Source organism: Protopterus annectens, chromosome 3.part1 (genome assembly GCF_019279795.1).
Source record: "Protopterus annectens isolate FY-2018-M chromosome 3.part1, PAN1.0, whole genome shotgun sequence".
NCBI classification, from domain to species: Eukaryota; Metazoa; Chordata; order Ceratodontiformes; family Protopteridae; genus Protopterus; species Protopterus annectens.
The window spans coordinates 1,036,443,852-1,036,470,041 of NC_056732.1; the positions used below are offsets into that span (position 1 = coordinate 1,036,443,852).

General features: G+C 43.2%; 1 protein-coding gene across 2 annotated transcripts in view; it reads left to right on the forward strand.

Annotated features, from left to right (window-relative positions):
- The window catches only part of PTPN2 (protein tyrosine phosphatase non-receptor type 2), a 2,647,405-nt gene that overhangs the window by 2,226,308 nt on the left and 394,907 nt on the right, over positions 1-26,190 (forward strand). The window contains exon 9 of one of the 2 annotated variants that reach the window (XM_044067190.1): positions 5,434-5,535. In XM_044067190.1, coding sequence (XP_043923125.1) covers positions 5,434-5,535 — 102 coding nt within the window. Of the gene's footprint in view, positions 1-5,433; positions 5,657-26,190 lie in introns of those variants that run through there. The other variant, XM_044067189.1, reaches the window with a different exon arrangement.

Below are 26,190 nucleotides of genomic sequence, written 5' to 3' on the forward strand. Positions count from 1 at the left end.
ACTGCAACCATTTCTACAGGACAGACACAATGACTTGGCTCTGATTCCGCCTACCAGGGAACAACTGGAAGCACCCTTGGGCGGAAAGCTAGCCTTATTCTCAAGAAATTGGCATTGTATTACAGGAGACAAATGGACTTTACAAACAATAGACAAGGGCTACAGGTTTCACTTCCACACTCTACCAAAAAGAGAGGAATGCCAAACCTTCCACCAAGCCAGAAATCAGAGGCTCTAAAACAAATAATCAGTTTACTAAGGATGAGAGCAATAGAAAAGGTACCATCTATGGAACAAGGCCAAGGATTTTACTCCAGACTATTCCTTGTACCAAGAAAAGAAAATCAATGGAGGCCTATTCTCGATTTGTCCGCACTGAACACATACCTCATTGTTCCAAAATTCAAAATGCTGACCCTACAGCAACTTCTTCCCATGTTGGGCAAGGAGTCTTGGCTGGTGACTCTAGATCTCAAGGAGGCATACCTGCACGTCCCTATACGACCAGATTGCAGAAGACACCTCAGATTTCTTGCAGGATCAGAGCATTATCAATTCTCAGCATTGCCCTTTGGCTTATCTACTGCGCCCAGAGTATTCACGAAATGCCTGGCATCAGTAATTGCTCATTGCAGGCTTCAGGGAATTCAAATCTACCCATACCTGGACGACTGCCTAATACAAGCGGACAACAGGACAAAATTAATAAAGGATTTGGCCAATGTCATGCAACTGCTGCAAGCCTTGGGATACACAGTCAACTTACAAAAATCAAGACTAGTGCCATCCCAAAGGATAACATTTTTGGGTGCAGTACTGGACACAATAACTCAAATGGCTTTTCTCACAGAGGAAAAACAAAAGCAACTACCAGTCTATTTCATGGCATTAACAAGACAAACTCAGCTTACTGCAAGGAAAGTCCTGCAGGCCCTGGGTTACATGGCATCCTGCATAATATTGATCCCACATGCCAGGCTGCATATGAGAAAGTTACAATGGTACCTAAGGAATGTATGGTCTCAACACAGACACAGTCTAGAAGCCCAGATACCAATCATTCCATGTCTGAAAAAAGAATTCCTGTGGTGGGCTCAGGCCTGTCAGATAAACAGAGGATTGCCTTTCCACAAACCACATCCAAGGCAGACCATCACCACGGACGCCTCAGACCTAGGCTGGGGGCACACATGGAAGACAAGTGTATCCAAGGCCTATGGTCACAAGACCAGCTGAATCTACACATAAATCTAAAGGAGATGCTGGCAGTGAAACATGCAATCGAGACATTCAAACCATTCATCCAGCAAGGACACCTGCTGATAAGGACGGACAATACCACAGTCATGTGGTACATCAACAAACAGGGAGGCACACATTCATACCCTCTATGCCGGACGGCAATGGACCTGTGGAACTTGGCCCTGAATCTCAACATCCAACTGCAGGCCAGATTTGTACCAGGAACAGAGAATTCACTAGCAGACAGCTTAAGCAGGACTACCACGGATGCTCACGAATGGATGCTGCATCCAGATATTTTCAAAACCATAACAAAGAAATGGGGAATGCCAGAGATAGACCTGTTTGCCTCACCATACAACTACCAACTGAAGAAATTCTGCTCAAGAGTATACCACCCACTTGCCTGGAGGGTGGACTCCCTTTCTTTCAGCTGGAAGGACCTGACAGTATATGCCTTTCCACCTCTTCCTTTGATGTACAAAGTTCTACTGAAGATCAGAGAGGAACAGCCAAAGGTAATTCTGATAGCTCCAGACTGGCCGAGGCAACATTGGTACCCGCTACTGAGAAGCATGTCTCGGACGCATTCATGGCATCTACCTCTATGTCCTTTACTTCTAACGCAGAACAATTACAAGACCCTGCATCCAAACCTAAAAACACTGCAGCTAACTGCTTGGAAAATTGCATAAAACAAAACCAACTTGATTTATCTCAGAGGGTTAAGGACATTATCCTGGAGGCTCGCAGACCCTCCACAAGGAAAACATATTCAGCCAAATGGAAAAGATTCCTCATTTGGAGTGCAGAAAAAGGAGAAAATGTCACACTAGCAAAACTAGCACACATCCTGGAATACTTAGCAGAACTGTTGCACAATGGCCTGTCCTATTCTTCCATTAAGATACATGCATCAGCAATTTCAGCAGAGTACAACATGGATCCTCCTGTCTTCTCTCATCCTCTCCTCAGACAATTTTTGAGAGGGATCAAAAATGTAAAGCCTCTAAGGAAACCACCTTTGCCTGCATGGGATCTCAATTTTGTGCTAGAAAAATTAACACTTCCACCTTTTGAACCAGCAGCAACAGCAGACTTACAGTTCTTATCTTGGAAAACTGCCTTCCTGCTAGCAATCAATTCAGCAAGAAGGGTATCTGAGTTACAGGCATTAATGGCAGTGCAGCCTTTCCTTATCTTCCATCAGGATAGAGTGTCTCTGAGAACCAATCCTACTTTTATGCCAAAGGTGGTATCCAGGGTATCCTTGAACCAAGCCATACATTTACCTACATTCTTCCCCAACCCACAGAATAGGGGGGAAAAACTACTACACACCTTGGATGTACACAGACAACTGCGCTACTATCTGGACAGAACCAAGGCCAGCAGAAAAACTGACCAGCTTCTGGTAGCATATGCAACAGGAGTGCAAGGAAAAGCAATTTCAAAACAGACAATCTCAAAATGGGTAGGAAATTGCATTCGATTCTGCTACTCATTTCATGGAAAGACAACTCCTGAAAATATCAGGCCTCACTCCACAAGAGCTACAGCCACCACAACAGCTTTCCTACGAGGAGTGGCTACCAAAGACATTTTAGAATCTGCTACTTGGAGCTCCGTGCATACATTTGCCAAGCATTATAATCTTCCTTTATACTCCAGATCCCGAGCAGGTTTTGCAACTGCTGTTTTACAAGGGATCTTAACTACACCATCATTATCTTAGTGCCTCCTCCCCCAGTTTGGCTATGGTATTCTACCCATTTGTTATGACTGCAGATGCATCCTTGAAGGACATAGTACAGTTTTGTACCTACCATAAATGTAGATGTCCGATAGGTATGCATCTGCAGTCAGGATTACCCACCCTCCTTCCCCTCTGTGGTATTCCTAGGGTACTTACCGCTCCTTTAGCTAGCTGGGGGAATCTATTATGGTGTATTTGTTTGTATGTATATATGTATATATATATTTTGCTTTCTACTGTTTGGAATTATTTGCATTTATCCAAATTTAGCCTTCCTAGAGGGCACCTGGCATCTGGGGCAAGAAACACTGAGGAAAATGGCGTCGGCTGATGCCTTTATACCCCAGCAGCTGTGACATCGGGTGAAGTGCGACATCAGCCGAGGCCAGACCCAGACTTTGGAATCCGGCCGACCGAAGGGCTGCCTGAGGCAGGACAACCCATTTGTTATGACTGCAGATGCATACCTATCGGACATCTACATTTATGGTAGGTACAAAACTGTACTTTCCTTGAACTCTCCTTCACTGGCTAGCCTAAGCAAGCAGGTGCTGGATGTCATTCATGAAGCCAGACAACCCAGTACTAGGAAATCCTATGCTGATAAGCGGAAAAGGTATTGTTCCTGGATTCTCTCTAAAGGAGCAGACACAGCACAGCCCTCCTTACCTCTCATCCTGGACTACCTAGCAGACCTACTACACAGAGGCCTATCCTTCTCTTCCGTTAAGATCCATGCCTCTGCCATCTCTGCTCATTACAGCACTAAGCCACCTCTCTTCTTTCATCCTCTCATCAAACAGTTCCTGAGAGGGGCTAACAACTTAAGTCCAACAAGAAGACCCCTCCACCCCTGCTTGGGACCTTAACTTTGTGCTGGAAAAGCTCACGCTTACCCCCCTTTGAGCCTGCAGCATCAGCAGAGTTGAAATTCCTCTCTTGGAAAACAGCCTTGCTTTTGGCCATCGCCTCAGCTAGAAGAGTGTCTGAGTTACAAGCACTTCTGGCTGGGGAACCCTTCATTATTTTTCATGCTAACATGGTCTCCCTCAGGATTAACCCTTCTTTTATGCCCAAAGTGGTATCCAGTGTGGCTCTCAACCAATCTGTCCATTTGCACCACCTTCTTCCCTAATCCTCAAAGTAAGGGGGAAAGGATCCTGCACTCTTTAGACGTGCACAGACAGCTCAGATTCTACCTTGATAGGACTAAGCCTTTTAGGAAATCTGACCAGTTACTAGTCAGCTTTGCACCAGGGGCAGAGGGCAAGGCCATATCAAAACAAACCATCTCCAAATGGATAGCACATTGTATCCATTTCTGTTACAAACACCATGGGATACCACCCCCTCAGGGGGGTCAGAACGCATTCCACTAGGGCAACTTCAACCTCTACAGCCTTTCTCAATGGAGTCCCTACCAGGGACATTCTGGAAGCTGCTACTTGGAGTTTTGTTCACACCTTCACCATGCATTGCCACCTGCCTACCTTTTCCAAATCCAGGGCGGGGTTTGCAACAGCAGTCCTGCATGGCATTCTAGCCAGCCCCAACTCTTCCTGACTGCCTCCACCTATTCTTCAGCTTTGGGAATCAACCCAAATGTGATGACTGCAGCAGTGAAACACGAAGAACACAGTACAGTTGTGTACACTTACCATAAATGTAGATGTTTGAGTGTATTCATTGGTGCAGTCCTGGTTTGCCACCCTCCAGCCCCCTTGTCTCTCTCTCTCTCTCTCTCTGTCTCTTCTTCTCTGTCTCTCTTACTCACCGCTTACTGAGCTGTTGGTATTCACTTTTTGCTGGTGGTGTTTTTTCCACCGTAAATTAGCTCCCTGTTTGGGGGCTCCTGACATTTGGGGCAAGAAAAACTGATGTAATGGTGTCGGCTGCCTGTTTTTATACCCCTGACGACCTGACGTCACTCCTGAAGCGACCGCAACTGATGCAGAAATACTAAGTCTCTGGTATTCGGGCCGACTGAGGGCTACCTGCAGGAAGATAACCCAAGTGTGATGACTGCAACAGTGAATACACTCGAACATCTACATTTATGGTAAGTGTACACTACTGTACTTTCCTTGTCCCTTTATTTTTGTTCTCTTTTTTAGTATTGTTAAATTCTATAAGATGTTTTTATATTATGAGCTCTTTTTAGTTTATTTTCTGCCAAATGATGCTACTTTGCCTAGTATTATTTTATCACTGCAGTGAAGCAGACTATGTGGAACCCATTGCAAATGAATATTTGAGTGGTGTGCATGGTGGGGGATGTGGAGTGGGATGTCCATTAAATGACAGATATAGTTTTTGTCATGTAGGTCAAAGGAATTTTCAGGACATTGAGACACTCCACTAGGGTAGAATTACATTATTTTCTTGTATGAGAAGACATTATGTTGATTTAATGGGTGATGTGTGTTTTCTTGCAGCTCCCTTCGGAAGAGACAGCGAGAGGACCGAAAAGCTAACACAGCACAAAAAGTACAGCAAATGAAACGGAAGCTAAGCGATGCAGAAAGGAAAAGAAAAAGGTGGTTGTATTGGAAACCTGTTCTCACTAACATTGGTGCTGTTGCAGTTGTTACATTGGGAACATATATTTTCTGGAGATTGTATTCCCAAGGAGAGACCCTGTAAAACAAGGTTCTCAGTATATTATTTTGCTCTAAGACCTTTGTCTAGAGGTTTTGTTAATTAAAGTGTCAAGGGTCAGTGACTTCCACAGAGACTCCTGAGAGAGAAGAGCAGTGCACTGTAGATTAGGCTTAGAAGAAGATGTTCAGAATAACAAGATTGTTAATCGGCATCTCAGGGTCTCATTATCATTTTTTTATGAATCCTGACAAAAGTGGAGAGTCTGGTTTTCAGAAATGTGGATGTTGGTGTACAGGAGGCATCTGGTAGAATCTCCAATGTTGAATGTGTGTGAACACTTAAGTAGCTCATGCAAGGAAAATGTTCCAGTCAGTACTGGTTCAGTTTCATCATTTAGCCCCTTGTGTGTCGAAGAGAAAGGTTAATGTCCCAGGATTGTCATTTGAGACTTTAAAATAATTTGTGGAGAAAAATTAAAACTATTGGGCATTTTTATATTGAATTCATAAAAGATGAAATGCAGTTTTAGATCTTCCTTAGACCCTTCCAGTATAGTGTATGCTTGCTTTCTGGAACTGTAAGATGATGTTCTTCGTGTTTCACTGTTGCAGTCATTACATTTGGGTTATCTGCTTGCAGGTAGCCCTCAGTCGGCTTGATTAACAAAGTCTTGGGTCCTGCGTCGGTTGCTGTCCCTTCTTCCATGACGTCAGGTCGTCAGGGGTATAAAACATGCAGCTGATGCCATTACATCAGTCTTTCTTGCCGTGCGGTGCCCGAAGCAGAAGCAGTTCGCAAGTGCCGGTCGGCCGACTTCTGAAATTTTCGTTTTCGAGTTTCAGAACCGAAGTCTTCAACTAAAGCTAAGTACCCCATTGGGGAAACTTTTTCTTGCTCCTTACCGATGTCAGTAAAAGTTAATAATTGCATTACTTGTGGAAAGCAAATACATCATAAGGATTTTCATTTGTACTGTATTCCTTGCCTAGGCCCTGACCACAACGTACCTTGCTGTCTGTTTTGTGCTTTATTTAATCAGTGCACTATCCGTCGTCGGTATATTTTCGCCTCTAAATATTTCGGTTCTCGGTTCAATTATCCAGAAATGTCGTCAGTTAGCCATCCGACTACCGGGATTCCGAAAAACCGCAAAGATAAAGACAGAGACAGGCCGCCACGGTCCAAAACTGCCGACGACGCTTCTCCTAAGCCAGTCCCAGTTCGCTGGTACTCAGTAAGGTGCTTTCGCAGCCCCTGATACCCGCTACTTCTGATTTGCAGGCCTCTACTGAGACCCATTCAGAGTCCGGTATGCTGCGCGATGCTTCAGCTATGGAACCTGCGAATGTCTCTACCTTGGATGGGTCTGGAGCCGCTGTGCAGGCACCGGCTTCTGAGGGTGTATTCAGGCCTACGGACTTGCATATTAAATCAATGCCTCCTTCTATACTTAGGGCTAAATCTTGATCATTGTCTAAAAAACCGGCGCCCAGGCCACATGCTCAGGCCTCTATGCCTAAAAAACAATGATATGAATGGCTGAAGATCTAATAACTCTAATCGGGTAGCTAACCCCCCCCCCCCCTTCTAAGAGGCCTAGGACTGAAGTGGATTATGAATCTTCTGATCAGGATTCTGTTTTTTTCTGATTCTTTTGATGATCTGGATTTGCCCTTACCTACTTATGAGGATTCTAATGCAGAGGACTCTATTCCCTCTGCTTCCCCTCTTGAGGATTTTTCTTTTGGGGAAACCTTACATACTCTAAGGGAGCATTTCCACTGGGAAAGCCAGGATTTTTGTGATTCAAAAAAGAGGCTTAGGGATTTCCTTCTCCTACCTCAGCATAGGCCTTTAGCTATTCCTCCTGAACTAGACATTGTTGATGATTCTTTTTCGAAATCTAGTTTGGCCCCTGATTCCCTGCCTCCTGGTCCCAGAAAACCTGACAGATACTACAGGGTCCCTGGGTCCCACAAGTTCCTTTTCAAAAATCCTATTGCCGATCCAGAGACTATTTCACAGGGGCCTAAGGGCATTAAGACTTCTACTGCTAAAAGTCCTTCCCCTTCTGTTAGACACGCCAGGGCACTGGATAGATGGGGTAAGAAGGTTTACACTTCTGCAGCCTTGGCCATTAGGGCTTTAAACTGCCAGTTTCATATGTTAAAGTATCAGCAACATGTTACTGGACTGCTTAAACAGAAAATTATGTTGATTCCTGACTGTGTGGAAAATAAAGAATTACAGGATTTGATGCATTCTGCCGAACAAGTTGGAAAACATACTTTGCAATGTGGTTTTGATTTATTAGAGGCCTCTTGCAGGGCTGCTGTTACTGGGTCTGTGCTCAGAAGGCATGCTTGGCTTAAGGAGCAATGTTTGCCTGATCATGTTAAAGCTAAATTGTTGGATGCTCCGTTAAATCAGGACCGCCAGATTGGCAACAAGACTGAGGAAGTACTTAAAAAGATGGAAGATAAAGCTAAATCTATGCAAACTGTTAAATATTTTTTACAAGTTCAGCCTCCTAGATTTAGTAGGCACTGGCTCTCTAAGAATTGGTCCTTTCCAGCCCCTTCCAGTTCTTCTTAAGCCAAAGCCAGGCACAGCAAAATCCCCTGGTTTCCGTCCCAGGGGACTCACAGAACTAAGCAGTGGGGGTCTCCACTTCCAAATCTGGGAATAATAAGACTCCCCCCCCCCCCCCTTATGGTAAGCTGTCTCAATGACTTTCTTTTAAAATTTCCAAGCACTTATCAACTGACTGTCCCTTTGGGGGGAAAGATTGCTCTTCATGCAAAGAATTGGGAACTCATTACCCAGGACAAATGGGTTTTAAATATAGTGTCCCAGGGATACAGATTTCACTTCCACACGTTGCCAACACCAAGTGGGTGGCCGGACCTACCCCCAAATCAGTGGGTAGAGGCCCAAAAAACAAGTACTTTCTCTCTTAAGCATGGAGGCTATTCAACTGGTACCAGCAGAGGAAAAGGGGCAAGGTTTCTACTCAAGACTTTTCCTGGTACCCAGAAAAGACAATTCATGGCGTCCTATCCTGGACCTGTCTACTCTAAACACCTTTTTGGAGAGTCCAAAATTCAAGATGCTGACTCTTCACCAATTACCTGCTATGCTAGGCAAAGATGCCTGGTTGGCAACACTAGATTTAAATGAAGCATACCTGCACATCCCAATCAGGGAATCTTGCAGAAGATACCTATGCTTCAAAGCAGGCTACATGCACTGTCAGTTCTCTGCACTGCCCTTTGGTTTATCTACTGCGCCCAGGGTATTCACAAAGTGCCTAGCTCCAGTGATTGCATTTTGCAAGCAAATAATTATTCAAATATACCCATACCTGGAAGATTGTCTAATTCAGGCAGAAAGCCAGGACATACTTTTGAATCATCTGGCCTTTGTAAAAAGGGTTCCAACTTGTCTGGGGCATACCATAAACGAAAAGAAATCACACCTGGTACCCTGTCAACAAATTATATTCCTGGGAGCAAGCTTGAATACAACTTCCCAGATAGCTTACCTCACGCCAGAAAAGCAAATTCATTTGACAACCTACTTCAAACAAGTGGCCACAAAAACCCTGCTATCTGCAAGACAAATACTGCAAGCCTTGAGGTTCATGGCCTCCTGAATTCTTTTAATTCCATATGCAAGACTGCATATGAGGAAACTACAGTGGTATCTAAAAAGCCTATGGTGTCAACATTCTCAAGACCTAGAAACAATGATTCGTATCATACCTTGCCTATGCCTTAGAGTTCCTTTGGTGGGCAGAGGCCTGCCACCAAAACAAGGGACTACCTTTCACACCACCCCCTGCCGCCCAAACCCTAACAAGAAATGCATCAGACTATGCATGGGGGACTCACCTGGCTGGGAAGTGCATTCAGGGCAAATGGAACCCAAGTCAAATGCACCTGCATATCAATCAAAAAGAAATGTTAGCTGTACAGAATGCTCTGTCAGCCTTCAAGGACCACATTTTTCCAGGACAATTAATGGTAAAGACGGACAACACCACTGTTATGTGGTACATAAACAAGCAGGGGGGTACACATTTTTGCGCCCTCTGCAGACTAGTCTTGGCATTGTGGAACACAGCCTTGAGCTACCAAGTGCACCTACAAGCTCAATTCTTGCCAGGAAAATTAAATACACTGGCAGACGGACTAAGCAGAAACCTCATGGACCCACACAAGTGGAAACTGGAACCAAGGATTTTCAACATGTTGACAAGCAAGAGGGGGTGCCTAGATATAGACCTGTTTGAATCTCCCCAGAACTACCAATTGGACAAATTTTGCACAAGGACTCCTCACAAACAAGCCTGGAAAGTGGATGCTCTGTCCTTCAGCTGGAAAACCCTAACAGTCTGTGCCTTCCCCCCTTTGCCTCTGTTCTCCAAAGTTCTACTAAAAATCAAACAGGACAAACCAAGGATGATTTTGATTTCTCCAGACTGGCCGCGTCAACACTGGTACCCCCTCCTGCGCAGTGTGTCACGGTTATCTCCATGGCACCTGCCTCAGACTCCTTCCCTGCTGTCTCAGCAGGAGAACCAGATTCTGCACCCTCAGCTTCTAGCACTGAAACTTGCAGCCTGGCTAATTACTTAATCTCTTCTTTACCATCCCTCAGCAAACCTGTGATGGATATCATTTTAGAGGCAAGGAAGCCTAGTACTAGAAAATCTTATGCTGAAAAATGAAAAAGATTCTGTGCCTGGATCCAATTTCAAGGGATGAGCATAGCAGCGCCCAATTTACCTCAGATTTTACAATACTTAACTGAGATGCTTCACAAGGGCCTGTCTTTTTCCTCCATTAAAATCCATGCCTCAGCCATTTCAGCTAATTGTAACACAGAACCTCCCCTCTTCTCTCATCCACTGCTCAAGCAGTTCCTCAGAGGGGCCAAAATTTTGAGACCACCCAGGAGAGCTCCAACCCCAGCCTGGGAGCTTAACTTTGTCTGGGAGAAACTCACTCTACCTCCTTTCAAGCCAGCTGCTACTGCAGACTTAAAATTTCTTTCTTGGAAAACAGCTTTTTTTTAGCAATCACTTCAGCTAGAAGGGTATCTGAATTACAGGCCCTTATGGCAGTGGAGCCTTTCATCATCTTTCATGTGGACAGGGTGTCCTTCAGAATCAGTCCATCCTTCATGGCCAAGGTGGTATCCAGTGTGGCTCTTAATCAGTCCATTAATTTGGCAACCTTCTTTCCCAATCCACAGAATAAAGGGGAACGGATACTGCATTCCTTAGGTGTGCACAGACAACTTAGATTCTACTTGGACAGGACTAAATCTCAAAGGAAATCTGAACAACTGCTGGTGGCATTTGCTGCAGGGGCAGAGGGGAACGCTATTTCAAAGCAAACCTTTTCTAAATGGATAAGCCATTGCATTCATTTCTGCTATAAGCACCATGGAAAACCTATCCCCCAGGGGATCAGACCTCACTCCACCAGGGCTGCATCTACCTCTACAGCCTTTCTCAGAGGCATCCCTACCAGGGACATCCTAGAAGCTGCTACCTGGAGTTCTGTACATACTTTCACCAAGCATTATCATTTGCCAATTGTCTCTAAATCCAGAGCTGGCTTTGCCACTGTAGTCTTGCAGGGCCTTATAGCTGGCCCTAATGCTATCTGAATTCCTCCTTCCAACCATAGCTTTGGGAATCTACCCAAATGTAATGACTGCAACAGTGAAACACAAAGAACATAGTACATTTGTGTACACTTACCATAAATGTAGATGTTCGAGTGTATTCACTGTTGTAGTCCTGGTTACCCTCCCTCCAGCCCCCTAACTTCTTTTGGCTATACTTCTACTTTCCTTTACTATGCTTAAAAGCCTTTTTGGTGTATTTGCTTTATGGTTGGAGGTATATCTTTGTACTTTTATATTTAATTCCTTCCCATTAGGGGCGCACCTGACATCTGAGGCAAAAAAAACTGATGTAATGGTGTCGGCTGCATGTTTTTATATCCCTGACAACCTGACGTCATGGAAGAAGGGACAGCAACCGACGCAGGACTCAAGATTTTGTTAATCAGGCTGACTGAGGGCTACCTGCAAGCAGATAACCCAAATGTAATGACTGCAACAGTGAATACACTCAAACATCTACATTTATGGTAAGTGTACACAACTGTACTTTCTTTGTGTTTCAGTGTTGCAGTCATCACACTTCGGTTATTTGCCTGCAGGTAACCCTCAGTCGGCATGAATACGAGAGTCTTGGGATTTCTGCATCGGTTGCTGTCGCTTCTTCCATGACGTCAGATCATCAGGGGTATAAAACATGCAGCTGATGTCATTACCCCAGTCTTTCTTGCCGAGAAGGAGCCCGAAGCAGAAGCAGTTCGCAAGTGTCGGTCGGCCACTACATGAAAGTTTCGGGGGGTTTTTCGAGTTTCAGACCTGAAGTCTTCTAAAGCTACGTACCCTGTTGGGGATTCTTTTTTCTTGCTCTAACCGATGTCAGAAAAAATTAACAATTATCTTGCCTGTGGAAAGCAAATTCCTCACAGAGATTTTCATTCTTACTGCATCACCTACTTTGGCCCAGACCACGACGTCCCTCGCTGTCGTATTTTTGCCTTGTTTAACGCCCGAACTATTCGTCGTCTGGCTATTTTTGTAGCTAAATTATTTCGCTCTCGTTCTCCGTATTCCGAAATGTCTTCGGTAAGCCATCCGACTACTGATCTTCTGAAAAAGCGCAAAGACAGAGACAAGACCTCATAGGTCAAAAACTGCCAATGACGCTTCCGCTAAGCTAGTCACAAGTCCACCGGTATTCAGTGAGGCGACTTTGCAGCCCCTGATGCCAGCTTCTGCAGATTCACAGCCCTCTGCTGAGACCCATTCAGAGTCCGGTATGCTGCGAGAGATTCTTCTTTGACTATGGAATCTAGGATGTCTCTACCTTGGATGGCTCTGGAGCCGCTGTGCAGGCACTGGCTTCTGAGTGTGTATTCCGACCTACCAATAGTCATGTTAAACCGACAGCTTCATTTCCAACTAAAACTACCGAGTTTCTCAGGCCCAGAGTTCGCACTACGCCTAGAAAACTGAAAACCGACGTCCAAAGCGCATGCTCAAGCTTCCATGCCACAAAAACAAATGCTTAGAATGGCTGAACGCCTTATTACTCTAATTAGGGGAAGCCAGCCTTCCTCTGCCAAAAGACAAATAATTGAATTTCCTTCTGATTCTACAGACCAGGGGTCCAATGACTCTGACCCTTCTGATTACCAGGACGTACCCTTATCTACCTATGAGAACTCAGATGCAGAGGAATCCATTCCCTCTGCCTTTTTTTCGGTGAAACCTTGCATACCTTGAGAGCATTTCCGCTGGGAATGCCAGGACTGTCCTCAGTTGAAAAAGAGACTCAGGAAATTTTTAGATTTGCCTCAGCACAGGCCTCTAGCTATACCCCCTGTCCGGGATATTGTACATGATGTCTTCCTGGAGAACAGTCTTACTCTTGTCACCCTACCACCAGCTCCTAGAAAACCTGACAGGTACTACAGAGTACCTGACTCTCACAAATTTCTCTTTAAGACTCCTACTGTGGATCCAGAGACCATTTCCCAGGGACCTAAGGCTACTACATCCAAAAACCCTACCCCTTCAGACAAGGATTCTAGAGCTTTAGACAGATGGGGTAAGAAGGTATATACCTCTGCAACTCTTGCCATCAGGGCTTTGAATTGCCAGTTTCACATGTTGAATTACCAGCAACATATTATGGAACTAATTAAACAAAATATGGTGGTACTTCCAGATTGTGCTGAAAATAAAGATTTACAAGAGTTAATGCATTTTGCAAACCAAGTTAGTAAACATACTTTGCAGTGAGGGTTTGATGCCTTAGAAGCATCTTGCAGGGATGCTGTCACTGGGTCCGTACTGAGAAGGCATGCTTGGCTGAAGGAACAAGTCTTGCCAGACCATGTCAAAGCAAAATTACTAGATGCTGCATTAAATCAGGATCGTTTGACACAAAAGCAGAAGTTCTTAAAAAGATGGAAGAAAAAGATAAATCTATGCAAACTGTCAAAGATTTCTTACAGGTGCAGCCACCTAGATTCAGTAGGCATTGGCCTTCAAAAAACTGGTTCTTTCCAGTCCCTCCCAGGCCTTCTCGGTTCAAACCCAGGGGAAACAGACCACCAAGACTACAGTCTCAGGGTATGCAGAGATCTAAACAATGGAGTGTTCCCACCTCAAAAACAGGGAGAGGTAAGCCACCCCCTTATGGAAAAAGTTCACAGTGACTTTCCAATTATCCTTCCCAGCCATACCCAAGTACTTGCTTTACTGAGAAGGCATGTTTGGCTAAAGGAACAAGTCTTGCCTGACCATGTCAAAGCAAAATTACTAGATGCTCCATTAAATCAGGAGCATTTGTTTGCACAAAATCAGAAGAAGTTCTTAAAAAGATGGAAGAAAACGCAAAATCTATGAAATTGTCAGAGTTCTTACAGGTGCAGCCACCTAGATTCAATAGGCATTGGCCTTCAAAAAACATGTCCTTTCCAGTCCCTCTCAGGCCTTCTCAGTCCACAGCCAGGGGAAACAGACCACCAAGACTACAGTCTCAGGGTATGCAGAGATCTAAACAATGGAGTGTTTCCACCTCAAAACCAGGGAGTGGTAAGCCTCCCCCATATGGAAAAAATTCACAATAACTTTCCTATTATCCTTCCCAGCCATGCCCAAGTACTTGCGCCCCTAGGAGGAAAACTCGCCCTTCGTGCAAAAAACTGGATGTCCATTACTCAGGACTAATGGGTTCTAAACATTATATCTCAGGGATACAGATTCTACTTCCAGTCCCTGCAGACTCCAAGCGGGTTGCCAGGCCTTCCTCCAAACCAGTGGGCAGAGGCTGAAAAGCAAGTACTTTTCCTTCTCCATGTCAGGGCTATTCAACCTGTTCCAGTAGAACAAAGGGGACAGGCTTTCTACTCCAGACTGTTCCTGGTGCCCAGAAAAAGAGGGCTCTTGGCGCCATATCCTGGATCTATCAATTCTCAACACCTTTTTGGTGGCCCCAAAATTCAAAATGCTTACACTGCAACAGCTTTTTCCTATGCTAGCCAAGGATGCTTGGTTAGTCACCCTAGACTTAAAAGAAGATTATCTGCACATCCACATAAGGGAGTCTTGCAGGAATCATCTACGTTTCAGGGCAGGCTCTATGCACTATCAGTTCTCTGCACTTTCCTTTGGCTTATCTACTGCCCTCAGAGTATTCTCAAAATGCCTGGCTCCAGCCTTTGCATACTGCAGGCAGAGAAATATTCAGATCTTACTCATACTTTCACTCAAGCCCTCACCGCCCAAACCCTGACAACAGATGCATCATACTATGCATGGGGGGCTCACATGGCAGGCAAATGCATTCAAGGCAAATGGAGCCCAGAACAAATTCCCCTGCATATCAATCAAAAAGAGATGCTAGCTGTACAGAATGCTCTGACAGTCTTCAAATACCTTATCCTTCCAGGACACCGCCTGATAAACACAGACAACACCACAGTTATGTGGTACATAAGCAGGCAGGGCAGAACTCATTCTTACCCACTACGCAGGTTAGCCATGGCTCTGTGGAACACAGCCTTGAGCATCCAAGTGCACCTACAAGCTCATTTCTTGCCAGTCAATCAAAATTCACTGGCAGACGACTTAAGCAGAAATCTACTGGACCCTCACAAGTGGAAACTGGACCCCACCTCATTCAAACTTCTGACGTAGAGGTGGGGAACACCGGAGGTGGACCTTTTTGCTTCCCCCCCAAAACCACCAATTGAGCAAATTTTGCACCAGAAATCCTCACAGCAGAGCCTGGAATGTGGACGCCCTATCCTTTACATGGGAAAACCTCTCAATTTATGGCTTTCCTCCTCTGCCCCTCCTCTCAAAAGCACTACTCAGGATCAAACAGGACAGGCCAAGGGCAATCCTTATTGCACCAGACTGGCCACGCCAGCACTGGTACCCACTCCTATGCAGTCTGACAACAGTGCCACTCTGGCACCTACATCACACACCTTCCCTAGTGTCGTAGCAGGAGGGACAGATTTTGCATCCACAGCTGCAATCCCTAAACCTTGCAGCCTGGCTTATTCCCTAAATGCACCACCAGCATCCCTCAGCAAACAGGTGCTGGACGTCATCCTTGAGGCCAGCAGGCCTAGTACTAAGAAATCCTATGCTGGAAAGTGGAAAAGATATTGTTCTTGGAGTCAGTCTCAGGGAAAGGACACAGCTGTGCGCAACTTACCTCAAATCCTTGATTACCTAGCAGAGCTGCTCCACAGAGGCCTATCCTTCTCATCCATTAAGATTCATGCCTCTGCCGTCTTAACTCATTATAATACTGAGCCTCCTCTCTTTTCTCACCCTCTTATCAAACAGTTCCTGAGAGGAGCTAACAATTTAAGTCCCCCTAGGAGAGCTCCCACCCCGACCTAGGACCTTAACTTTGTACTGGTGAAGCTCACCCCCCCCCCCCTTTTAACCTGCTGCTTCAGGAGAGTTAAAATTCCTCTCTTGGAAAACAGCCTTACTTCTAGCTATTACTTCAGAAAGAAGAGTGTCTGAGTTACAGGCACTAATGGCGATGGAGCCCTTCATTATTTTCCACGGTGACAGGGTTTCCCTCAGGAATAACTCTTCCATCCAGTTGCCAATCTTTTTCCCTAATCCTCAGAATAAAGCGGAAAGGATCCTGCAGTCCTTGGACGTGCACAGACAGCTCAGGTTTTACCTTGACAGGACTAAGCCTATCAGAAAATCTGACCAGCTGCTACTCAGCTTTGCTACAGGGGCAGATGGCAAGGCTATTTCAAAGCAAACCATTTCCAAATGGATAGCACACTGCATCCATTTCTGCTACAAGCACCATGGAAAACCTACCCCTCTGGGGATCAGAACTCATTCCACTAGAGCTACTTCAACCTCTACAGCATTTCTCAGGGGAGTCCCTACCAGGGACGTCCTGGAAGCTGCAACCTGGAGTTCTGTACTCACCTTCACCAAGCATTACCACTTACCTGTTTTTTCTAAATCCAGAGCTGGATTTGCTACAGCAGGTTTACAAGGCCTGCTAGCCAGCCCTAACACTTCTTGACTGCCTCCACCCTTCGTCAGCTTTGGGAATCAACCCAAGTGTGATGACTGCAACAGTGAAACACGAAGAACATAGTGCAGTTTTGTACACTTACCATAAATGTAGATGTTCGAGTATATTCACTGTTGCAGTCCTGGTTTCCCTCCCTCCATCCCCCTTGTTTTCTCTATCCTTTCTACCAATCCTCTTTATGGCCATCTTTTATGGCAGGGGTATTTACTTTTTACTGGAGGTTTTCCACACCAAGTAATGTCTTCCTATTTTGGGGGCTCCTGACATCTGGGGCAAGAAAAACTGATGTAATGGCATCGGCTGCGTGGTTTATATCCCTGGCGACCTGACGTCATGGAAGAAGCGACAGCAATGAACGCAAAAATCCCAAGACCCTGATATTCGGGCCACCTGAGGGCTGCCTGCAGGCAGGTAACCCAGGTGTGATGACTGCAACAGTGAATACACTCAAACATCTACATTTATGGTAAGTGTACAGAACTGTACTGTTGTGTAGCATTTTACAGTGTTGCAGTTTTTAATTTGCATAATAAGTAGCTAACATTAAGTTTTATGTTTACTTGTAATTAAGAGTAAACTGAACACCTCTCACATGCTTTTAAATTCCAGTACACTTTAGTACCTGCTTGTTTACATTAAGCCGTGTTCAGACATGTAAGGTATGCACTCTGAATATTCACTACATTTCTTATAGTCAGTTTTGCATATTATTTTATTGCTGCACTCTCTGCAGCTTTTGGTTATTTCTTTTATTTACAAAATTGTAGCCTTGTGCCGAAACCAGTACAAAACCTTGCTGTGTTATTAAAACTGTCATTGGGCTTACAGGTGTGAGACATTTATTTTCATCTGACTTTAATGTTGCAGCATTTCACAAAATGCTAAGGAGCAAGAGATTTTTTGTCCTGCATAGCATACAAGTAAAAAAGAGTTCCAGGATTGAGTTTTACAGAAGTTTTTCCAAAAAAAAAAAAAAAAGAATAGGTTTAATGTTTAGGTATTAATGTTCTATAGCATGTTTACTTAACTATGTACTGTAAAGTAAGAGCCTGTTGCTTTTGTTTAATTAAAACAGTGCAGCAAATTTATAAACAGTGATGCCAAAAATATGTGGCCTGCTGTCTTAGATTGTTAAGGCAAAAGCTGTCACCAGTTTATTTCCCTGCAGCAGGGTATCATCTTTTAATGAGGCCTTTAGTATTAACATTATGATTTGGAACTCATCCTTATTTAACAGCACTGCGTCTAATATCAGAATTGGGCAAGTGTAGTTTGCTAAAAGACAAATTTTCTGGGATTAAGTTGAACATATAAGGAGCCTGACTTTGTGAACTGTACTCAGTGTAGGCCACTTTCCTCAGACTTCAACTTTGTTAAGTTCATTTTATAAAATGTAAGTATATAGATAGTGAGACATTCATGCTTTGATCAAGGAGCAACAAACTGAAAGACTTGTGTCGAAAAGTTTTGCATTCTATTGATGTATGTGTTCAGATCTAGAAATCTTCTAAAATGATGTGCAGGCATACTTGTTTCAGTACTTGGATACTGTGTTAGTATATAAATGTTTTGAATTTCACAGAAAAAATTGTAGGAGATACTTTGACAGGTGAGAACTTTTGTCTTCCTTGCGCCCAGTTCCTCACTTGTTCATGTGCATATTCTTCCCAATGTGTCTACTTATCCACCCTCAAAGGAATTCTTCATCTTTTGCATGTGTTTCTGAATGCCATCACTGGCTGTGATCATGCTACGGCTATGTATATGGAATGTTCTATCAACATTCACCCCTTGTATGGAAAGGGAAAAAGAAATAACAAAAAAATAAATAAATTCTAGTATGTCCCTTGAGACATTCACTTTTTATCTTTAAATTCTGTCTTGAGATGCCTGTGAAGTTTTATGTGTGTGTGTGTGTGTGTGTGTATGTATGTATGTGTGTGTGTGTGTGTATATATATATATATATATATATATATATATATATATATATATATATGTATGTATGTATATATATATATAGAGAGAGAGAGAGAGTCTAATTTTGTTGCACAAAACACATCTCCATATCACCTTTATAGTGCAGTCCTTTACCAACATACATTGGCTGGTGTGAATCCTTAACAAATATGTATTTTAAACTTGAGCCACCTGTGTTAAAACCTGTGTTAAAATTTATTATCCTTCAACCTTGCAACATTCAATGCCAGTCTGTGCTCTTTCACAGAGAGCCTTGCAAAAACTCATCCCCCAGCCTGAGAAGGCGAGTGTAGCTGTGCTTTATTTGATTAATCTGATTTAAACCAGATATTTGCCACAATTCATTTAACTTTCAGAAACTGGACTTTCCAACATAACATCCCTTAACTCCTTCAGTGCTTACTTTGCCTTCAACTATCTGTCACTGCACTGTAATCAGCTAATAGAGGGAATATAATTGTAAGACACTTAAAAACATAAGGCTACTACTTAAGTCATATGAAGTATATATCTTGCATAATTATGCATCTGTTTTTCAGCTTTCCTTTGATATAAAAAATATCATAAACATTTTGACTCATTTGAGAAGAAATTATAAGTTGTATGTGTTTAGTGAAGGATAAACATAAGACATGACAGTTTTCTGCAACAGTCTCCCCAGTTTGACACTAAAAGTGTTACATAACGCACAATTATATTTAATTTTTCTTAATTTGATAAAATATGCCTTAGCATCATAGAAATCATCATCTACAGTTATTTGACTCTCATTTACTTTAAGTTCATTATCAGATACCTTTATAAGTGGCATTGCTCGTGTGGGTGAGGTCAAGCATTTTGTAGTAATAGTCTTTAAAACAGAAAATACTAAAATAATTAAAAAATAATGCCAATTATTGTAATGATACCTTGCAATATACTGTTTCCTCACTTACCAGCTGTCCTGCCCAACCATCCAAAAAGTGCCCATTGTTTGTCTGTACTATCCGGGTCTTTGGCCCTTTGCTTCATAAAACTGGCCAGTTTTTCTTGTTCATCAAGATAGTCACTGATATAGGAACAACAATGACTTCCTATGAGGGCACACAACCCCCGAAACCCACAGCTAGCATTATGTCGAGAGGCAGTCAGTTTTGTAGTACCACAGTTCGAATGTCATTAATTTCTCAATTTGCCATCCTGATGTGATGTGAAGTATGATTTGCTACCTCCTGAAGAACTTGAGTATGCATGATGATTTTGAGTATTGTTCTTTGTTGTCCGTACACAGGAACAAAGGCTGAAAATACTTGTTCTGCCCAGTGAATTACCTGTTTATTTCTCAGTCTGCCTGCTGGAGTTTCCTCAAAATGTTAAATAGCAGGAGTAATGGAGCACACAAACCAACATCCCAGTTTGTAGGCAACCAGAGGTAGGCATGATCACCACAAATATAATAATCTTCTATCATGCCCATGCCATGCCCCCGTCATAGCTTTTAGGTGTGGAGAGTTCAACACACTTTCATGTCTAGTGTCATTACATCTGCTGGTTACCACTGGTACAGTCCCATTCCTGGCATAACATATGTCTCCACGATTTGTTGTTGCAAGCTGGAGAGAGACAAACTTTGAAAAGTCAGTCACATTACAGTAAGTTAAGTTACAATCACTGAGTTCCTTTTCAAATGTCACTTGTGATGCAGGGATCAGAGTCATGGGAATCCCTACCTTAGAGTGATGAGGTATATGTGAACACACCCAGCAGTTTGTCACATTTAAGTCCACCGCATATTGCCGAAGAACCAACAGGAAACTACTTTCTCTTAACCAGTCTGTAAGAGGAAACAGCAACAAAAACACGATAGAAGAGCTTGCTGCTACTGCATTCATCATGATTTACTGTCTAAGTCGATTGTCTTTAATCCTTCACTGAGGTAGATGTTTCATCCTTCGTCCTTCGATCTCCCTTCAGTGATAAAGATGATTCATCTGGGTCTCCACACAACAGGTCTTTTTAAAGTGCAGTGAATGAATCCAGGTTGGTAGACCAGTACAGTGCACTGCAGTAAAGGTGGTAACTAATACCTTGAAGGGGCCTTTCCACTTCAGACTCAAAACTGTTCTTTCTTTGGAAAGTTTTAAGATAAACCCAATGACTGGGCTGCACTTGGTGACATTTCTGGTCAGGAGGTTGAGGAAGGTGGTCTTGTACAATTTTGTGGTATTGCTGCAAGAAATGAATACGTTTTTTACAGTAAGACAATACAAACATCAATGGTTAGAGTCAGTTCTTCATTTGACACAGGGGGAGTAGCTGGAAGGACCATTGGTCTCCCCATTAGTATCTCATGGGGACTGAATCTCCTAGTAGTATTTAATGTACACCTCATACTCATTAACATTAAGGGGGAATGCCTCTGCCCATTTGAGATTTGTTTCAGCAGAGATCTTTGCCACTTTCTTTTTAGGGTCCTTTTGACCTCTCTACCAACCTAGGTGACTGCTGGCGGTTAGTGTTAAAGATTTTACACAGTTCTTTTGTTAGCAAATTGTTAAAATGTGTTCACTGATCACTGTTAAGAGTGCAGGGTACACCAAACCTAGAAATACATTCAAAAATAAGTTATTTAATAACTTTTAGAGAGTCTGCTTTGTGACATGGGGTAAGCTTCCACCCATGTGGAGAGCATACAAACTAACACCAATATATACTGTAAATTACGTACCTTAAGCATCTGGAAAAAGTCCATCTGCACATTAAGAAAAGGTCCCCAAGGGGGTGGTAAAGATGCAGCTTTAATGTTTGCATTTTTGCTAACATTGTGTTCTAACATGCTGCAAAATTATTAACATACCGAAGAATCAAAGAAGAGACACAAGGGTTATACCAACTTTGAGTAATTTGGTTAAGTAATGCTGTCTTACCTGCATGGGCTGGTAAATAATATGCCCTTTCCAGGTAAGGTAGCAAGGAGGCAGGTACCACCATAGTACCTCTGCGGATTTTCTGCATCCATTCTTAAACAACCTCTGAACTTCTCCCTGTGATGCTTTGGCTTGGAAAGCTGATATTTTCTTAAAGTCAAGCACTTCATTAGTTTTAGGTTGATTTAATAACATCACATAGTTTTGTAAAATGTCCTTCCACAACCTGCTTAGCAGCTTGATCTGCCAAATTATTTTCCCTTGGAAACACTATCTACACACTTTTGATAGGCACTGCATTTAACTCTTGCTAATTCTTTAGGTAACAAAAGAGCATGTAAAAGAGCACTGAAGTAGAAAAAATGTTTAATCCGAGTCCATGCTGAGGTTAAGAATCCCCTCAGGTTCCAAAGGTCCCTGAAGTCATGTACACTTCAAAAGCATAGTTACTATCTATGTACACATTTATGACTTTACCCTTTGCTAGCTCGCAAGCTCTTTGTAGATCAACTAACTCAGCCACCTGGGCAGAGTATACACTTTCTAGTCTTTGCTGGAGCAAGACCTTGTTACTGGATATAACTGCAACCAAATTTGCATTTCAGTCTGTTCCACAGGAACCGTCCACAAATAGATCTAGTTCAGTGTTTGGTATAGAAGTGTCCTTTAAATCATCCCTGTGAGAGAGCAGATGAGTAGTCTCACACATGCACACACAGTTATGGACTTCACCATCCTCAGCAGCAAGTAACGAAGATGCAGGATTCAGAAGAGGACAGCATATGAGAGAAATAGATGGATCAGAAAGAAGAATAAGTTCATATTTAATTAAGTGTGCAGTCAGGAGAGGTTGAGTTTTCACTTTAAGCAAGAATTCTAATACAGAAAGAGGAACCACAACCGTAAGCTCCTGCCCAAGTACCAATGATTGTGCAAGATTAACTGGAGTCGCGGCAGCGGCCACTGCCCTTAAGGTTGGCAGAAGTCATTTTGCAAAAGAGTCAAGTGCTAAACTGTAGTAAGCTAATGGACAATAGTTGTCCCTATGTTATTGTGCAAGTACTCCCTGAGCAAATCCATTTCTTTTGTGACAAAACAAAATGAAAGTCTTTCCATAATCTGGCAACCCTAAAGTTGGGGCAGTAGCTAAGGCTTATTTTAAATTCTGAAATATATTTTCTTCCTCACTACTACAAAGGAGGGGCTCTGGTGTGTCCTGTTTTAAGATATTTGTCAAGGGTTTAGCAGTTTCTCCATAGTTAGAAATCCATTGTCTGCAATATCCTGTCATACCTAAAAAGGATCTAAGCTGACGCCAAGTAGTTGGCTGTAGTGCTTTAGTTATTCCCTCAATACAAGATGGTAGCATCTTCCTACTACCCTGAGATATCAGATGACCAGGATAATGTGCCTGAGATGACCGTAGTTGCAATTTTTCTCTAGACACCATATGTTCCTTTTCTGCAAAAATAGTTAAAAGGTGTATTGTATCCTGCTAACAATGCTGAAAAGAAACAGATGCAATTACTAAGGCATCTATGTATTGCACTATCTTGGACCCACCTGAAAATGTCACATCTTCTAAATCCTTTGTTAGAACTTGAGAAAATAATGAAGGCGATTCAGTGTATCCTTGTGATAACCGTGTCCACGTATACTGTCATCCTTTATAAGTAAAGGCTAACAGAAACTGACTTTCTGGGTGAATGAGTATAGAAAAGAATGCTAAACACAAATCTGCCACAGAAGAATACTTTGATATAGGTGGTATGCAACCCAGTATTGTTGCTGGATATGGAACCACAAGAAAAGTTGGTAATACTGATCGTTTACTGCCCTCAAATTTTGCACAAACAGATAATTATCTTTTCCTGGCTTCTTTACAGGGAGAATAGGAGGATTATGGGGGCTTTTAGATGTCATTATTATTCCTTGTTGCATTAAAGACTGAATTACAGGTCTAATTCCTTGCTCTGCCTCTGGTTTTAGTGGATACTCTCGGACCTCTAGGGAGTGGTTTAAATGGATCCAGTTTTATTTTTACTGATTCTGCACATTTTAATATACCTACTTCATTGTCATGTTTAGCCCATACCTTAGCAGGTATGTGCTTCAACAACTTTTCATACATCTGTATATCTTCAGTAGGCTGTTCTTCAGCTTGTGCTAAAAACTGCTAACACTTCCCCCACTGACGGGACTTCCAAATACACTCCTTCTGGTGTACAGTAAATAATGCAGCACAGTTTGCATAAGAGGTCTCTTCCAAGTAATTTCGCCAGCGCAGTAGTACTCAGAAATAATGTCTTTCCTCAGTGGGTCCTAAAGAAATGGGTATACCCCTATATTCCTCCCTCATCAGACCCATGATTGAGTACAATGCCCCATTTGGTATGTACCTCACCCGGCATTTGCAACAGCTGGAGAGACCACAAAAGTACCTCACCAAAAGGATCAAGGGTCTCCAACATATGTCTTATTCTGCCAGACTAAAGAAACTTCAGCTCTATTCAGTAGCATACTGCCTGCTCAGAGGTGATCTCTGCCTGACGTACAAGGCCATGTCCAATCAGGATCTGATGGACATGCTCCACCTCAAAAAATCCAAATCCATCAGGACCACGAGAGCTAAAGACTTAAACCTTGGGACAAGTATGAATAGGACATGCTGGAGGGATAGCTTCATAGCCCAGAGGCTTCCCATGTTTGGAACAGGATCCCAGTTCGTATTAGGCAGAGCCCCTCACTGACTCTCTTCAAGAGAAATCTTGATGAGTGGATGGGAGATCGTACGTTTACCCCAGGGGTCACATCTGTGTCACTGTTAGACAGGGGCATAGTAAACTAATTCTATTATATAAGGGGACCTTCATTGTGTCACTACTAGACAGAGGCACAGTATTCTAGATTTATTCTGTACATTTTTGTACCATTTCATGGGGTGGCAAAAGCCACATCACTATGGCTAGGCTTACAAATGCCCCAGGGCAGATAGCCTAGTACTATACTATGAAACTATGAAAACAGGATATTTTACAGTAGCATTTGTTACCCCAACTACTGTATGATGTTCTTCGTGTTTCACTGTTGCAGTTATTACATTTGCTTGCAGGTAGCCCTCAGTCGACCTGATTAATAAAGTCTTGGGTCCTGCGTCGGTTGCTGTCCCTTCTTCCATGAAGTCAGGTCATCAAGGGTATAAAACATGCAGCCGACACCATTACATCAGCCTTTCTTGCCTCGCAGTGCCCGAAGCAGAAGCAGTTCACAAGTTCTAGTTGGCCGACTCCTGAAATTTTCGTTTTCGAGTTTCAAAACCGAAGTCTTTAACCAAAGCTAAGTACCCCGTTGGGGAAACCTTTTTCTTGCTCCATACCGATGTCAGTAAAAGTTAATAATTGCATTACTTGTGTAAAGCAAATACATCATAAAGATTTTCATTCGTACTGTATTCCTTGCCTAGGCCCTGACCACAACGTACCTTGCTTGTCGGTTTTGTGCTTTATTTAATCAGTGCACTATCCGTCGTCAGTATATTTTCGCATCTAAATATTTCGGTTCTCGGTTTAATTATCCAGAAATGTCGGTTATCCATCCGAATACCGAGATTCTGAAAAAACGCAAAGATAAAGACAGAGACAGGCCGTCGAGGTCCAAAACTGCCAACGACGCTTCTCCTAAGCCAGTCGCCAGTTCGCCGGTACTCAGTGAGGCGCTTTCGCAGCCCCTGATACCCGCTACTTCTGATTCGCAGACCTCTACTGAGACCCATTCAGAGTCCTATATGCCACGAGATGCTTCAACTATGGAACCCGCGGATGTCTCTACCTTGGATGGGTCCGGAGCCGCTGTGCAGGCACTGGCTTTTGAGGGTGCACTCAGGCCTACGGACTTGCATATTAATCTGACGCTTCCTTATTTACTTAGGCCTAAATCTCGATCCATGCCTAAAAAAAAAAAAAAAAAAAAAAAAAACCGCACAGGCCACATGCTCAGGCCTCTATGCCTAAAAACAAATGATAAGAATGTGAAGATCTAATAACTTTAATCAGGGGTAGGCAACCCCCCCCCCCCTCTAAGAGACCTAGGACTGAAGTTGATTATGAATCTTCTGATCAGGATTCTGTTTTTTCTGATTCTTCTGATGATCTCGATTTGCCCTTATCTACTTATGAAGATTCTGATGCAGAGGACTCCATTCCCTCTGCTTCCCCTCCTGAGGATTTTTCTTTTGGGGAAACCTTATATACTCTAAGGGAGCATTTCCACTGGGAAATCCAGGATTTTTCTGATTCAAAAAATAGGCTTAGGGATTTCCTTCTCCTACCTCAGCATAGGCCTTTAGCTATTCCTCCTGTACTAGACATTGTTGATGATGCTTTTTTGGAGTCTAGTTTGGCCCCTGATTTCCTGCCTCCTGCTCCCAGAAAACCTGACAGACACTACTGGGTCCCTGAGTCCCACAAGTTCCTTTTTAAAAATCCTATTGCAGATCCAGAGACTATTTCACAGGAG